This window comes from Oncorhynchus masou, chromosome 28 (assembly GCF_036934945.1).
Source record: "Oncorhynchus masou masou isolate Uvic2021 chromosome 28, UVic_Omas_1.1, whole genome shotgun sequence".
NCBI classification, from domain to species: domain Eukaryota; kingdom Metazoa; phylum Chordata; class Actinopteri; order Salmoniformes; family Salmonidae; genus Oncorhynchus; species Oncorhynchus masou.
In genome coordinates this window covers 52,232,005-52,248,834 of record NC_088239.1, presented here as the reverse complement: position 1 = coordinate 52,248,834, position 16,830 = coordinate 52,232,005, and the positions used below count along the sequence as shown (strand labels likewise).

Here is a 16,830-nt window from a genome sequence, read left to right as displayed (position 1 = left end):
CCCATAGTGTTTGACAATGTGTTTGTCTACAGTGGAGTGAACGTAAAGGCCCATTGCAGTCAAAGTATGTTTTTCCTGTGTTTTATATCAACAGCTGATGAAACTAACACTGAAAATGTGTGAAACAAATTTGATCAGTGTTATTCCTGGTTGCAACTATCTACACAGGACCTTCTAATCTGCAGGTTTGCATGGGCAGGAGTTTCCGGCTTTCCATCGTGACATCACCAAATGTCCAAATGTAAATTGATTAAGAGTTTCAGACCTCTGTCAATAACAGATAGTTTTCTGTTTCCCCTCCCCACTCAGACCACTTCCAACAAACAGTCCTAGCTAAATTCTTGCTTGAGAAATAAGTTACTTACAGTATAAACGGCTGCATTGGGCCCTTAATAGAAAGTAGCTGGCGCAGGCTGACACTGTACTGGTACTATAAATGAACATAATTGCTTGAACTAGACTAATAATGTCATACACTTCTATTGGAAACGTACATTACAGAAACCTGTTTGCTAGAGGGCAATTCAGACTTAAAACTTCTTAATATTTTTCCTGGAACAGTGATGGCTGTTTTCTCTACAATTTCATTGTGCAAGAGTTGGCTGGAGCTGCATTCCCCAGGAAATTACCCAGCCCTGTTATCTTGCCATTGTCTGAGCCCTGTCAATAACCATTTGCAGTAATTGGTGTATTGCTAGTTTCTTTTTCAACCATTTTGTTTTTCCAGCCAGCTAAAGAGAAAATAGGGCACATCTGTTTTGACTCACAATTTGCACAATGTAGGCCTAAACACACACACAACTCCAGACACACACCCACACCGCTCTAACTTCTGACGTCAGAGGGGGAGTTTAGAAGGGGGCACAAAAATCACCCCTGCCTTTTTGGGATGGAACAAGAGACAGAGGCCGCCTCCTCACTAGCCCCTTCCTTTCCCAGAGTAAACAGGAAGACTGAGCCAAGTCAGACCGGAGACCAGAGAGAAACACTCAGGAGAAGGAGGACATCTAAATAGCTGCAAATCCAGCATAAACAAAAGAGAAGTCTGACAAAAGGAATGAACATAAGGAGTAAGAATCACAGAGAGGTGGAGAAACTCCAGTTAACGTCTCAATACACTGTTGAGGTGGAGAAATCCAGAAAAGTTTTAAATATAGAGAGGGGGAGCTTTCAAAGCAAACGACAAAGGAAAAGCTTAGGCAGTCTACTATGGCTGGGCAAGTATCCAAGAGCTCAGCACAGCGACTCAGCCGAGACCTGACCTGTTCTATCTGCCTGGACCTCTTCAAGCAGCCTGTCTTTCTGCCCTGCGACCATACCTTCTGCCAGGCATGCATCGCTGGCTACTGGGGGGGCCCCAGAGGCCAGGTCCAGGGGGGGTCTGGATCCTGTCCACAGTGCAGGAAGGTATTCCCTGGCCAGAGCTACCGGCCCAACCGCATCGTGGCCAACATAGTGGAGAGCTACTGCCAGGGCCTGGAGGAGAGCGGGGGGCTGCTGGGGGACATGGGGGTACCAGAGAGGAGCTCTGGCCCTGCTCCTGCCCCACGCTGTGGCCGGCACCGAGAAGAGCTGAAGCTCTACTGTGAGGAGGACCAGGAGCTGGTGTGTCTGGTGTGTGGACTCTCTCAGGAGCACAGGAACCACACCATGGTGTGTGTCCAGGAGGCACAGCAGAGATACAGGGTAAATCAAAATTCAAATTGATTTCTGTTGCCTTTTTACACTGCTAAATTTCACAAAGAATGCTTGTAAAAGGCTTAGTACAGGGCAAAATATGTACAATAAGCCAAAGGGTCACAGATGCAGGGGAAATTGAGGACCGGAAAAATCAATTTTTGGGCCATGGATATAGTAGCAGTATTATGCATGGGAGGAATTGAAGCAAAACCTTTTTTAGGATCAAATATAGCACAGAAAAACTTGAAGTGCCTTGGCATCAACAACTAAAATGTCAATGATTTGTCATACCACTTCAGGTGCCCCTTTATTTTAAGTAAACCGCTCATTATCCTCTGCTGTTCGTCTGTTTTCAAGTTGCATCCGGCTCTTTCCCGTAACATTGTTTGTGCCAGCCTCACTCCCAGGGCAGATTACTGTATTTACCGTGGATGAGCTCTGGTGAACTGTAGAGAACACAAGGCTGATGACTACTTACAGTAATGCTGCTGCTTTATTCTGGCTATGCAGGCTTCTCTCAACAGCTCCATGGACTCTCTGAAAGGGGAACTGAACATGGCCCTGCAGTGTGAGAGAGAGACTGAGGAGGAGGTCAAGAAGCTCAAGGTAAGAAAAACTATAGTATCTCATACCTACACCTGATAACAATCTATATATTGCGCTTAAACCTTGATCTTCTCAAACTAGGAGCACACGGCGGACCTGAAGCAGCGCATCGAAGCCCAGTTCAGCGACCTGCACCAGTTCCTTTACCAGGAGGAGAAGCTGCTGCAGGTGAAGCTGAAGACAGTGGAGCGCATGGAGCTGATCAGACTGGACGAACACAAGGCCCTGCTCTGTGTGGAGGTCTGCCGTCTGCAGAGGGCCCTGAACGAGATCGAGGACAATCTGAGGGTGCAGGACCCCTTTACACTGCTGCGGGTGAGACAGGACAGGGCTACTGTTTACCTACTGGAGTTATTCTTGAACGACTACACTGAACAATGTTTAGGTTAGATTTTGATTATTTGCATGTGCTGTTTGAACAAAAATATGGATGTGAGGACAAACCAAGCTTGCACACTTCTAGACATTTATATCTGCTATAATAATGTAGTAAGTATCTATTCTAGACATTCTACAGAAGGACCCCTTTTTTTACCAGGCAAGTCAGTTAAGAAAAAATTCTTATTTTCAATGACGGCCTAGGAACAGTGGGTTAACTGCCTGTTCAGGGGCAGAACGACAGATTTGTACCTTGTCAGCTTGGGGGTTTGAACTTGCAACCTTCCGGTTGCTAGTCCAACGCTCTAACCACTAGGCTACCCTTCCGCCCCACTTTAGGGTGGAACACATGCAGAATGTGGGCCCATGACCTCACTCCTGGTCGATGGTGAGGATAAGGAGATTATAGGGACAGGCTCAGACCCAGGGACTTTCCCCCAACTACGGGGAGATCCCAGAGGGTGGGACAGCATTAGCTCAGACTCTGATGTCATATGGAACACTGCTTTTCCACTTGTTAACCACTGCCAAAGCTGATTATCACTCTCTCCCCTCTGTTTTTCCTGTCTCGTCTCAGAATATCAAGACCCTACTCCAGAGGTGAGAGCATGGCGTGACGAGGGCTGTTTTAGCTTTCACCATGTTATTCCATAATGGGCTTTTCCTGTTTCTGATATGTATTGTCTAAAGCTTGTGTTGTCTTTCGCAGGCCTTCTCCGAAGTTTGAGAAGCCTACCCTCACGGCTCCCAGTCTGTGTGAGGGGCGGTTCGCAGGTCCCCTGCAGTACCGAGTGTGGAAATCACTGAAAGGAAGCATCTACCCAGGTACTGTAATTTAAATAACTCATCTTGAATAGAGTGAATGTCAATTACAGCATGCAGGAGTTGCAATTCAGGAGCTTTCAGCTACTATTCTTGCTCTGCAATGTAGGTGATTTGCAGTGTTGTAGTGCGGTCTGATACATTTGTACTAGGTCTTGACTCGGTCTCGGACAGCGAGGACTCACAATTTCTTCTTGAGACCAATGGAGTAAAAAAATCTAAATTATCAGCTTCCATTCTGTCAGCGCATAAAACCGTTTTTCCATGCCAAATACATACACTCCTTTTTTGAAACAATATCTTAACAGCCCTTATATCTATTATAGACATGTTTGCGCAGTGGCGAACCTATAGGCCTTCAGTGTGTGACAGGTTAATGATTCTGAAAGGACAACAACCATAATACCAGGGCACTCATGTAGGAGAGAACACTTTTGATATAACACAAAGGGCCAGTGGTGTAGTGGAGAATATGTGCCGTTTTGTTTTCAGTTGGCATTGCTTATACTCACTTTTTAATCCCTACTGATGCATATCAAAGTAGTGTAGTGGAGGTATACGACTTATCGATTATGTGGTATAATAGAGAAATCATGCACAAAGTAGCCTACACAATCGCAAGGCACATGAAATATATTCACATGCTCGCAGCACACACAGCCCAGTTTCAGAGGAATATCATCTGCAGGCAGCAAGAGTGTCGCAGCTGTCATCTGGTTTTGGAATGGAGCAGCTCACAGAAGAATGACATCGGTACCCTGTAGGGTAGGAGAGACATTTCAAATCATGATATCTACCAGTAAATGCTTAACTAAAGCATCAATGGGTATGCAAACCAGGTATTGAAAATGTTTAGTCCGAAGTGTTGGTTAGTAGGCTATTTGTGATGCGCAATAGTCATCATGCACTATTTGCATCAGGGGTGTAGACATGGCTAAGCCTGGGTGGACAGAGGCCACCCACTGGGGAGGATGACCCTGACAGATTGATGTGGTCAGAGCCGGGCGGCCCTATACGCTCACAACGCAAGTTGCGTAGGGCCCTGCAAATTACGCAAGGGCCCCGCCTCCCCCTCGTGTCAAAGCAGGTGTCAATGTTTACAACTTGTATGAGAGGATGAAGCGGAACTATCCTTCTGGTTACGAAATCAGGTAAACTTGTGTTCTCTCCTCTCCAAGTTTGATGCCAGCAAATAACAGTAACGTTAAGTTGATGTGCTAGCTCGCAGTGTATCTCTCTCTAGTCTGTCTGTCTTGCTAACCTAGCTGTGCAGTGCATCTCTCTCTAGTCTGTCTGTCTTGCTAACCTAGCTGTGCAGTGCATCTCTCTCTAGTCTGTCTGTCTTGCTAACCTAACTTTGCAGTGCATCTCTCACTAGTCTGTCTGTCTTGCTAACCTGGCTGGGCAGTGCATCTCTCTCTAGTCTGTCTGTCTTGCTAACCTAGCTGGGCAGTGCATTTCTTGGTCTGTTTGTGTCTTGCTTGCTTGCCAGCCACTTCCAGGGCTGTGTTCTGTGACTTTGTGCCTGACAAAGTGAGACTGAAATAAAACAATTTATTACGTTTGATAAAAGCCAACGGTGTTTATAAACTGCAGCTCAGAAAAGATAACTAACACAGAACCCAGTACTGGAATCTTCAGCAAGTACTAACACAGACCCAATACAGCTGGCTTCAACAAGTACTAACACAGACCCAGGTGAAGGATAGGCAGCCTCAGCCATTACTAGTACAACCAGAGGTGTACAGCCAGCATCAGATACATTGGCAAACAAGGTGAACAAGCTCCTCCAATCCGCCTCAATGCAGTTGGATATCGCAGTGAATTTAATCTCAAATGCAAAGGCCTCCCTCACTACATACCGGGTAACTGGATTCTCTGAGGCCCAGAAAACATCCAAAAGCATTTGTGAAGAAATTAATGTGGAGGCTGTTCTGAAAGAGAAGAGACTGAGAAACAGCAAAATGCATTTCAGCTATGAGGCTCGTGATGAACCAGTGACTGATGCAATGAAAAACCTTGAAGTCAACTGCTTCAACATTGTGGTCGACTCTGCTGTGACATCCATGGATGAAAGATTTGAAACACTCATCCAGGTGAAAACCAAATATGGAGTGCTGCTGAGCTTCAACACTGCCTCGCAGATTTCCAGTGAATCTTTAAAGGCTCACTGCATGGAAGTTGAACACACTCTAACCTTCAGAGATGACTGTGACATCAGTGGAATGGATCTGGCACACGAGATTTAGAATTGACCAGATCTGCCATCAGATAAAATGACTGCCTTTGAGCTGCTTTCCTTTCTCTGTGAGAAAAACCTGAAGGAATTCTATCCTAACCTTTAGACAGCTCTAAGAATTACAGTCATCCTACCAGTAACATTGGCAGAGAGGAGCTTTTCAAAATGAAAGCTCATCAAAAGCTACCTGAGGTCTTCCGTGTCACAGGAACGTTTGAGTTGTCTGGCCATCATGAGCATAAATCATGACGCGGGGAAACACATGTCCTATGATGACATCATTGATGATTTTGCCTCAAGAAAGTGCAGAGGAGGAATATTTTGACGGTAAGACTTCAATTCAAACATTCAAATGTTTACACACTTAGTAACATTTAAGATTCTGTGGCAGAAGTGCATTTGTGTAAATTACTGCTTAACTATGTGACATACTTTCTCAATTTCTTCCAGACAGTCCAGATAGACTGGTGCCCAGATAGACTGGTGCCCAGATAGACTGGTGCCCAGATAGACTGGTGCCCAGATAGACTGGTGCCCAAATAGACTGGTGCCCAGATAGACTGGTGTCCATGCTGATGCTGAAAATGTCCAGGCTGTAGAGGGAGCCAAAGCTAATCATACAGCTGTATAGGTTTTATTTGACTATTTTGAGACATATAGCTGCAGCCATAGCCTATAGGCTTATGTTTACATTGTATAGACGAAGCTAATTGTATAATATGGTGAGGACTGGACTCATTACCAGGCAGCAGAGCCAAAGCTCAATGTTAAATTTGATTATTTTTTACATTTGATATTTTCTACAATTTCTTATTTATGTTAATGTTAATATTCACTTATCTTAAGATTCTATAGAAAATATTATATTCAATGAATATTGTTTGTTTATACCTCATCCTGTTCTGTATAAGTCTACTTATTCTTAGGCTGACTGATGGAGCAAACATTTTTAAAGGAGGGAGGATTGTAGTGGGAATGTATTTTTTTCTATTTTTTTTTCTATTTTTTTCTGTGATTTTGAGTGTAAAAATCAGACAAATCTATTTGAAAACTCATAAAAAACGAAGGAAAACAGGATTTTTCAAACAGGGTGCCTTTCCTTCTCTGGGCGGGCCATTTAGGAACTTTTTGGCAAAATTAGAGTATACCCACTTCTCAAGGCACAACTACACCACTGCATAGGGCCGATGGAAAGACAGCAGTCACACACAGAATGATATTAAAGGATAATCCGTCCATAAACTAGGACACAGTAAGCCAGTAGGTCCCAATCGTAAAAATACAAAAACACAACCATTAAGCATTTCCCAATCGAAATGTACAACTATTAATTCCCATCGTATTTTTAACACACCAAGTAACCGGTGACTTAATTAACGTTTAAATTGGAACTGAGTGTTTTAACTACTTTGGAGATATGAAATCAATCATAATATCTGTCAAAAATATATATATATAAATAGGTTATATTTGATCATAACAATCATATATCTGTCAAAAAAAAAGAAAAAAGAAAAATATATATATATATATATAAATATTTATATTTGACTCAACATTCCAAGATGTACATTAAGGCATTGTTGGCAGAATAGACGGATGCAGTTAAAAGAATGATTAATATAACACCAATACATTTCTTGATAGTCCAAAAAATATTGCTATCAGGTTGTAAATCACAGCTGGCGATGTACATTGTGTGCTCCATTCTGGATGCACTGTTTCAGTTTCGATTACTCAATATTCTGGACAAAAACTGACAAATGTAACTAAGGCTGGGAATGTCAATACAATCAAACTAGCAAGGGCAATGATCACAAGTCAGTCATAAGTGGGTGAGTGACTGACTTTTCCCCCTCATATCGTTTTTCAGGGGTTATACAGTGCATTTGGAAAGAATTCAGGCTCCTTGACTTTTTCCACATTTATTACGTTAAAGCGTTATTCTTAAATGTATTAAATAAAAACGTCAATCTACACACAACACGCCATAATGACAAAGCACATTTTTTGTATTCAAACCCTTTGCTATGAGACTCTAAATTGAGCTCAGGTGCATCCTGTTTCCATTGATCATCCTTGAGATGTTTCTGCAGTATTGAAGGTCCCCAAGAACACAGTGGCCTTCCTCATTCTAAAATGGAAGAAGTTTGCAACCACCAAGACTCTTTCTAGAGCTGGCCGCCCAGCCAAATTGAGCAATCGGGGGAGAAGGGCTTTGGTCAGGGTGGTGAGCAAGAATCCGATGGTCACTCTAACAGAGCTCCAGAGTTCCTCTGTAGAGATGGGAGAACTTTCTAGAAGGGCAACCATCTCTGCAGCACTCCACCAATCAGGCCTTTATGGTAGAGTGGCCAGACAGAAGCCACTCCTCAGTAAAAGGCACATGACAGCCCGCTTGGAGTTTGTCAAAAGGCACCTAAAGACTCTCAGACCATTAGAAACAAGATTCTCTGGTCTGATGAAACCAAGATTGAACTCTTTGGCCTGAAGGCCAAGCGTCACATCTGGAGTAAACCATATTGATATTTCATTTTTTTATATACATTTGCAAACATGTCTGAAACCTATTTTGTGTGTCGATTGATGAAGGAAAAAATATATTTAATCAATTTTAGAATAAGGCTGTAGCATAACAAAATGTGGAAAAAGTCAAGGGGTCTGAATACTTTCCGTATGCACTGTACACAGCTAGAGATGCAGGTGTCATTTTGTTAGCTAGCAAGAACTTGAGCGACTGTTATAAAATGAACATATCCCTTGCGTTCACAAATTTATTCTGACTATCTATTCTGATTCCAGCACACTCTCGTCTGTGTGCCAGAGTGCAAAACAACTGATGAATTTACAAACGCGTAACACCTGCTGAATAAACATAGGCGAAACAAGTACTATTTAGTGAAGAATGCTCTAGATAACATGTAAACAGCCTAACCAGCTCTGCTCCGGTGAGTAAAATGGTCAGAGTGAGATACATTTATGTCTGGAAGTAGTTAGAAAGCTAGCCAACAAGCATGAATTGGCAGGCAAGCTGCAGAAGGACGAGGAGGCTAGAAATTCCCCATTGTTTATGAGTGCAATTTTGACAGCCAACTTGCTGAAAAAGTATGAGAGGGTTTACAGTATCTAGTGTACCTTCCTTGCATTTGTGCTAATTTTGCTCTGGCTAACAATAGTGGTTGATCTTGTTGTTGTTGTTGTTGTTGTTCATGCACATAACTGAGGGAGAGAGAGCCTACATTGTCATGGTTGTTTGATCAACAGTTCCCAAACCAGAAACCCATTCGGGTGTATTTTGTGGCTTTTGGCGAATGCGTTCTAATGATCTGAAGTCGGGCTGTTGTAACTGCCTGTAAACGCACAGTCCAGTTCAACGTGAATGATGGCGGCCGGTGTGGCAAATGGCTTGTTTGTATAAAGATCTACCTTAGCTCTGATCGGCTATGTCGCACCGGTCTGTGTAGACTCTGTATGGACAAAACAGGTGTTTTATATATACTGCAGTGTCTATGCTTTTTAAAAATGTTAGTACCTTCATTTAACTTGGCAAGCCAGTTAAGAAGAAATTCTTATTTACAATGACGACCTACCCCAGCCAAAACCGGACGACGCTGGGCCAATTGTGTGCCATCCCTATGGGACTCCCAATCACAGCCAGATGTGATGCAGCCTGGATTGTCTTAGACCACTGCGCCACTCGGGAACCCAAATTACCCAAACGCACCTATACTTTCCCTGTCACGCCTTGGTCATTGTATTTTGTGTTTTCGTTATATATTTGGTCAGGCCAGGGTGTGACATGGGTTTATATAGTGTATTTTCGTATTGGGGTTTGTAGTATTTGGGATTGCGGCTGAGTAGGGGTGTTGTTTAGGTTTGGCTGCCTGAGGCGGTTCTCAATCAGAGTCAGGTGATTCTCGTTGTCTCTGATTGGGAACCGTATTTAGGTAGCCTGGGTTTCACTTTGTATTTCGTGGGTGATTGTTCCTGTCTCTGTGTAGTGTTCACAAGATAGGCTGTAATAGGTTTCACGTTCCGTTTTGTTGTTTTTTTGTATTTATAAGTTATTTCGTGTATCGTCATTTGTTCCATTAAAGAACATGAGTAACCAACACACTGCATTTCGGTCCGACTTTCTTTCGACAAACGAAGAACGCCGTTACAGAATCACCCACCACACACGGACCGAGCAGCGTGTTAGGCAGCTGGAGCAGCGAAGGGAGGACGTTATGGACAGCAGAGGATTGGAGTATACGACGTGGGAAGAAATAGACAGGTGGGCGGCCGACCCAGAGAGAGTGCCGGAGCCCGCCTGGGATTCGCTGGAGCAGTGTGAAGAGGGCTATAGGATAATGGAGTCGAAAAGAGTGACACGGCGGCGCAGAGCGAAACCAGAATATCAGCCTCAAAAATATCTTGGGGGGGGGGCTCAGAGGGAGAGTGGCTGAGTCAGGAGACAGACCTGAGCCAACTCTCCCTGTTTATCGTGAGGAGCCAAGGAGGAGACCAGAACCGGTGTTGGAGGTGAGCGAAGCAGAGACTGTGAAGGAGTTCATGGGGAAATTGGAGGAGAGAGTAATGAGGGAGTTGCTAGTTTGGCGCTTTAGGTATAAGATTCGTCCGACGGAGCGTGTCGGGGATTTAATGGCACCTGGGTCAGCGCTCCATACTAGTCCTGAGGTGCATGTTAGTCGGCTGGTGAAAAATGTACCAGCCTCACGCACTAGGCCTCCTGTGTACCTACCTAGCCTTGCACATCCTGTGCCAGTCCTGCTCTCAGGCTCTCCAGTACACCTTCACGGTCCAATCCATCCTGTGCCACCTTCACACACCAGTCCTCCGATGGTAGCTCCCCACACCAGGCTTCCTGTGCGTGTCCTCGATCCAGTACCACCAGTTCCAGTACCACGCACCAGGCCTTCAGTGCGCCTCGCCTGTTCAGCGCAGCCAGCGCTTTCTCCCTCTCCTGCCCTGTCGGAGTCTCCCGCCTGTTCAGCGTTTCTAGAGCCTTCCTCCTCTACAGCGCTGCCGGAGCCTCCTGCCTGTTCGGAGCAGCTAGAGCTGCCAGTCTGCATGGAGCAGCTAGAGCTGCCAGTCTGCATGGAGCAGCTAGAGCTGCCAGTCTGCATGGAGCAGTCAGAGTTGCCAGTCTGCATGGAGCAGCTAGAGCTGCCAGTCTGCATGGAGCAGCTAGAGCTGCCAGTCTGCATGGAGCAGCCAGAGTTGCCAGTCTGCATGGAGCAGCTAGAGCTGCCAGTCTGCATGGGGCAGCCAGAGCTGTCAGTGTTCTTGGAGCAGCCAGAGTTGCCAGTCTGCATGGAGCTGCCAGTCTGCATGGAGCAGCTAGAGCTGCCAGTCTGCATGGAGCAGCTAGAGCTGCCAGTCTGCATGGAGCAGCTAGAGCTGCCAGTCTGCATGGAGCAGCCAGAGCTGCCAGTCTGCATGGAGCAGCTAGAGCTGCCAGTCTGCATGGAGCAGCTAGAGCTGCCAGTCTGCATGGGGCAGCCAGAGCTGTCAGTATGCTTGGAGCAGCCAGAGTTGCCAGTCTGCATGGAGTTGCCAGTCTGCATGGAGTTGCCAGTCTGCATGGAGTTGCCAGTCTGCAAGGAGCTGCCAGTCTGCAAGGAGCTGCCAGTCTGTAAGGAGCTGCCAGTCTGCAAGGAGCTGCCAGTTGGCAAGGAGCTGCCAAAGCTGTTAGTCTGCATGGAACAGTCAGAGCTGTCAGTCTGCAAGAAGCCGCCAGAGCTGTCAATCTGCATGGAGCAGCCAGAGCCGCCAGTCAGCATGGAGCAGCCAGAGCCACCAGTCAGCATGGAGCAGCCAGAGTTGTCAGTCAGCATGAAGCAGCCAGAGCCGTCAGTCTGCCAGACTCTTCCAGATCTGCCAGTCAGCCAGACTCTTCCAGATCTGCCAGTCAGCCAGACTCTTCCAGATCTGCCAGACAGCCAGACTCTTCCAGATCTGCCAGTCAGCCAGACTCTTCCAGATCTGCCAGACAGCCAGACTCTTCCAGATCTGCCAGTCAGCCAGACTCTTCCAGATCTGCCAGTCAGCCAGACTCTTCCAGATCTGCCAGTCAATCAGACTCTTCCAGATCTGCCAGTCAACCAGACTCTTCCAGATCTGCCAGTCAACCAGACTCTTCCAGATCTGCCAGTCAGCCAGACTCTTCCAGATCTGCCAGTCAGCCAGACTCTTCCAGATCTGCCAGTCAGCCAGACTCTTCCAGATCTGCCAGTCAGCCAGACTTTTCCAGATCTGCCAGTCAGCCAGACTCTTCCAGATCTGCCAGTCAGCCAGACTCTTCCAGATCTGCCAGACAGCCAGACTCTTCCAGATCTGCCAGTCAGCCAGACTCTTCCAGATCTGCCAGTCAGCCAGACTCTTCCAGATCTGCCAGTCAGCCAGACTTTTCCAGATCTGCCAGTCAGCCAGACTCTTCCAGATCTGCCAGTCAGCCAGACTCTTCCAGATCTGCCAGTCAGCCAGACTCTTCCAGATCTGCCAGTCAGCCAGACTCTTCCAGATCTGCCAGTCAGCCAGACTCTTCCAGATCTGCCAGTCAGCCAGACTCTTCCAGTCAGCCACACTCTTCCAGATCTGCCAGTCAGCCAGACTCTTCCAGATCTGCCAGTCAGCCAGACTCTTCCAGATCTGCCAGTCAACCAGACTCTTCCAGATCTGCCAGTCAACCAGAATCTTCCAGATCCGCTAGTCAACCAGACTCTTCCAGATCTGCCAGTCAGCCAGGATCTGCCGGATTCAACTGCCTGGCTGGGCTTCATCTCAGTACTGGGCTTCCTCTCAGTACTGGGCTTCCTCTTAGTGCTGAGCTGCCCCTCAGTCCCGAGCTACCCCTCAGTCCCGAGCTGCCCCTCAGTCCCGAGCTGCCTCAGTCCCGAGCTGCCCCTCAGTCACAAGCTGCTCCTCAGTTCAGTGGGGTTCTGGGTGAGGACTATTCGGCCATGGTCGGCGGCGAGGGTGGATCATCCCAGGACGCGAAGGGGAGGAACTATGACATTTATGGAGTGGGGTCCACGTCCCGAGCCGGAACCGCCACCATGGACAGACGCCCACCCGGACCCGCCCTATGGTTTTGAGGTGCGTCCGGGAGTCCGCACCTTAGGGGGGGGGGTTCTGTCACGCCTTGGTCATTGTATTTTGTGTTTTCGTTATATATTTGGTCAGGCCAGGGTGTGACATGGGTTTATATAGTGTATTTTCGTATTGGGGTTTGTAGTATTTGGGATTGCGGCTGAGTAGGGGTGTTGTTTAGGTTTGGCTGCCTGAGGCGGTTCTCAATCAGAGTCAGGTGATTCTCGTTGTCTCTGATTGGGAACCATATTTAGGTAGCCTGGGTTTCACTTTATATTTCGTGGCTGATTGTTCCTGTCTCTGTGTAGTGTTCACCAGATAGGCTGTAATAGGTTTCACGTTCTGTTTTGTTGTTTTTTTGTATTTATAAGTTATTTAGTGTATCGTCATTTGTTCCATTAAAGAACATGAGTAACCAACACGCTGCATTTCGGTCCGACTTTCTTTCGACAAACGAAGAACGCTGTTACATTCCCGCTCTATATTTTCCCAAACATTCTAAGAATTGATGAAAATATGAACATATCTAAGTGGTCGCTTGTCAGAATGTTTATTTTTAATTCTTCCTGGGGGTGTATATGAACAGATTTTAATAAGATTTCATGTTTCTAAAATGCTGTCTGTGCCACTTTAAGTACAACAATGTTTCACACACATAAATTATTTTCAAAGAGGTGTCTAACAACAGTTCCACTCACAAGATGATGATTATTTAAAACTTAACTTCTTGTTAAAAGTTTATTTTTGAAAAGGGAGAAGCTAAGGAATGATCAACAACATCCTCTTTGATAACACCTGCTACAACCACCGCAAACGAGCCGACAGCAAAACCTAGTCAGCTAGACTGTGGGGAAACTACTGCTCGCTATTGCACAGTGACCTGTTGGACTGTTGTAAAAACGGTCCCACTCATTAAGTCAAAATGTGATTGGTTTATTCCACTGTCACTCCAAAATGTTGCCCTTATACAGTTAAATGGCAGATGCCTTTATCCAGCTTCTGATGTCCGAGCCAACGGCAGACTTAGCTATCTAGATTTATCTCCCCCAGAGACCAGCAAAAACATCTGAAATTCTCTTCAGTGTTAACTCTTTCCTTTACAAAAACTGAAGAGATTAAATCAGAACTGTCTTTGAAAATAATAATATCATTATTATTATTATTATAATCATTATTTCATAAATCCTTAAACCTTCTCTGAAGGCATAGAAGGCCAATTGTTCCCCACTGTGTTTGGGTTAGTAATCATTGGTGGAGTGGCTCTATTTCCCTCAGCATGCATTATTTACTATTCTGCATGTCTAAATAATCCATATGTTGTCCTGTAATATGAACACAGAAATACTGGATATTTTCAACTCTTATTGTTGTGGTGATTTGACAAAATTACAATCATGGTCTTTAATTGGACTCGCATTTTGCTAGTCTCGGTCTTGACTCCGTCTCGGACCCCTTCTCCCCCTCTGGTCTTGGTCTTGACTCGGATTCGATTTGCTCCGATCTTGTGCTTGAATCTGTCTCGCTTTAGCTGGTCTCCAACACAACACTGGTGATTTTCACAGAATTCACTTACTTTACTACACAGAATTGACCATTTAATTGATGTTTACTTATTTTAGACAGAAGGTTAAACTGTTTCATTGAGAATGACACTGCTGTACCACTTTTATCTGTATTATGGAATGTTATACTTGGTTTCCTTGCTCTCAGTTCCAGCTGCCATCACCTTAAACTCAAGCACGGCCAACCCGTGGCTCAGCCTGACCTCATCCCTCACCTGTGTCCGCTACCAGACCTTCAACCACTCTGTCCAGGACAACCCTCACCGCTTCAACGCTGCCCTGTCTCTACTGGGCAGTCAGGGCTTCACCCATGGCCGCCACTACTGGGAGATAGAGGTCTACAGCAGCACTGTGTGGACCGTGGGGGTAGCCAGAGAGTCTGTATCCAGGAAGGGGGTCATCAAAGCCCTGCCAGCCAATGGCTTCTGGACCCTGTCCTTGTCCTATGGAATACAGTACATGGCCTGTACATCGCCCCCTACTGTCCTGTCACTTGAGGAGCCTCTGGCTAGGATAGGGGTGTATCTGGATTATAAGAGGGGTCTGGTTTCTTTCTACAATGCAGAGAGCATGACTCATCTCTATACCTTCCGTGAAACCTTCACAGAGACGTTGTACCCCTACTTCAATCTGGGATTCCTGGATAAAGTGCATGAGAACGAGCCCCTCAAAGTTTTCCTTCCAAAAATCTGACAGCCGCGGCACGCATCTACACATGGCAAAGCCTGAGGCGAGCCTTATACTGGTGCTAAACCTCCCTCAGAGTATAACCGTCAGATAATATGCAACAGAAAAAAACGGACACAAAATATTACCATATTGTTTTGAGATGTTAACGAGTAAGTAGGCCAACTGTTCAAAGAAATGTCTCTATCTTACTGAAGTCATCTTGATGGGGGTCAGTGAACTTCAGCATCAAGGGTTGTTTAATGCTTTTGTCATCATTATTATTAATTCACAATAACCTTTTGCAATATTACAGTGTTAATTTGTACGGGCCTGGTGTTAACTGAATGATGAATACAAAATTTTAATTTTCAATTTTCAATACATGATTATACTTTTCATGTAAATGTTGGATATCGTCAAGTACACTGCAAGATATCGTTCAAAATAAACACTAACTTGTTTTGTGTCTCAGTGTTAAAATATAACAATTTTTTTATATGAACAGTCTTAGCAAAAAACAGCAACAAGCATGAACACACTTCTGTTTGTGAATATCAGAGCACGGGAAAGAAAAAACTCATTAAGATGTCATTTGAATAGTTTTCTGTGTGATTGTGTCCTTTTCTTACTGAGCTGAGTAATGGTCAAGTTATTGGAGTAAAATGTAAGATCCTTTGAAGTTACATGTCTGTACAATCTCCACAAGAGTACATTTCATACGCTTTTTCTTCCCTCCCATTTCCTTTGCCTTTACCTAATAAAAAACCCCCCCGGTATTATTCAAAAGTTATTTTCGGAAGGTAACTGCACTCAACGTAATGGCATAGGCCTAAGCTATTATCAGTGGAGCGAGAGAGAGAGAGAGCGAGCAGTTCAAACAAGCACATGGAAATCTGTAAGTCGCTCTGGATAAGAGCGTCTGCTAAATGACTTAAATGTAAATGTGAAATGTTGTATACCATTAGTAGCACTTTAAGGAAAGTATTGTCATTCCAACATGCAGGCTGACACAAAAACATAAATCAGTAATTGTTTCATGGATTTAATGAATTAATAAAGATAGAGTGTGGGAGAGGGAGAGAGAGAGAAAGAGAAGAACACTGGGTTAAAAACTGAACAGTGAAACAAACATTAGGAACAGTTATTGAGGACAGCATGGGACTTATGAATATGTTGGTCCTTCTGTGAAGTATATATTTGGGCCAAATCATCGAAACAAATGGAAAAGAACAGACCACAACCTTACACTATGTTTATTAACTTAGCCCTTGAAAAGAACAACAAATGTTCTGCAGTGGAGGACCATACAAATTACAACTGTGTGCTCAAAACACATTTCCCTGGTTCTCTCTGTCTTTCCTTATCATTCACATGCACCCAAAATGATATACAGTAGTTTCAGTGCCAAGAATTAAAGTCAAGAGTCAATTGTCATATTTAGGAATCAACCTTTTATCAAAGCCACACCAAGGCAAGGTTAGATTCCCAAGAAGATCACGCTCAGCTGAGCTTCAAGTTAGGAGGTGGCCGGGGAACTGGGGATTAGTCCCTATAACATGTTACATTTGAGTCATTTAGCAGACACTCTTATCCAGAGCGACTTACAGTATTGAGCGGATCCATTTTTTTTAATACCAATACTGGTCCCCTGTGGGAGCCGAACCCACAACCCTGTGTTTAACATCGCCATGCTCTACCAACTGAGTCAGATATGTACCCTGACCATTGTGTATCCTGTACAGTAATACCACCACCCCACTGTTGCTTACAGGCCTGTGA

General features: G+C 45.0%; 1 protein-coding gene across 1 annotated transcript; it reads left to right on the top strand.

Annotated features, from left to right (window-relative positions):
• The first annotated feature begins 885 nt into the window (after positions 1-885).
• On the top strand, positions 886-15,517 carry LOC135517862 (zinc-binding protein A33-like). Its single transcript, XM_064942533.1, has 6 exons — positions 886-1,686; positions 2,191-2,286; positions 2,368-2,601; positions 3,242-3,264; positions 3,374-3,489; positions 14,531-15,517. The coding sequence occupies exons 1-6, from the start codon at positions 1,210-1,212 to the stop codon at positions 15,073-15,075; spliced, it is 1,491 nt and encodes a 496-aa protein (XP_064798605.1). The 5' UTR covers positions 886-1,209; the 3' UTR covers positions 15,076-15,517.
• The last annotated feature ends 1,313 nt before the right edge of the window (positions 15,518-16,830 follow it).

Excerpts from the sequence above, each read along its gene's own strand:
- LOC135517862 (XM_064942533.1), top strand. The coding sequence starts at position 1,210 with ATGGCTGGGCAAGTATCCAAGAGCTCAGCACAGCGACTCAGCCGAGAC. Across the intron at positions 2,287-2,367 it reads AGGAGGTCAAGAAGCTCAAG|GAGCACACGGCGGACCTGAA; the intron begins GTAAGAAAAACT and ends TTCTCAAACTAG. Across the intron at positions 3,490-14,530 it reads GAAAGGAAGCATCTACCCAG|TTCCAGCTGCCATCACCTTA; the intron begins GTACTGTAATTT and ends CCTTGCTCTCAG.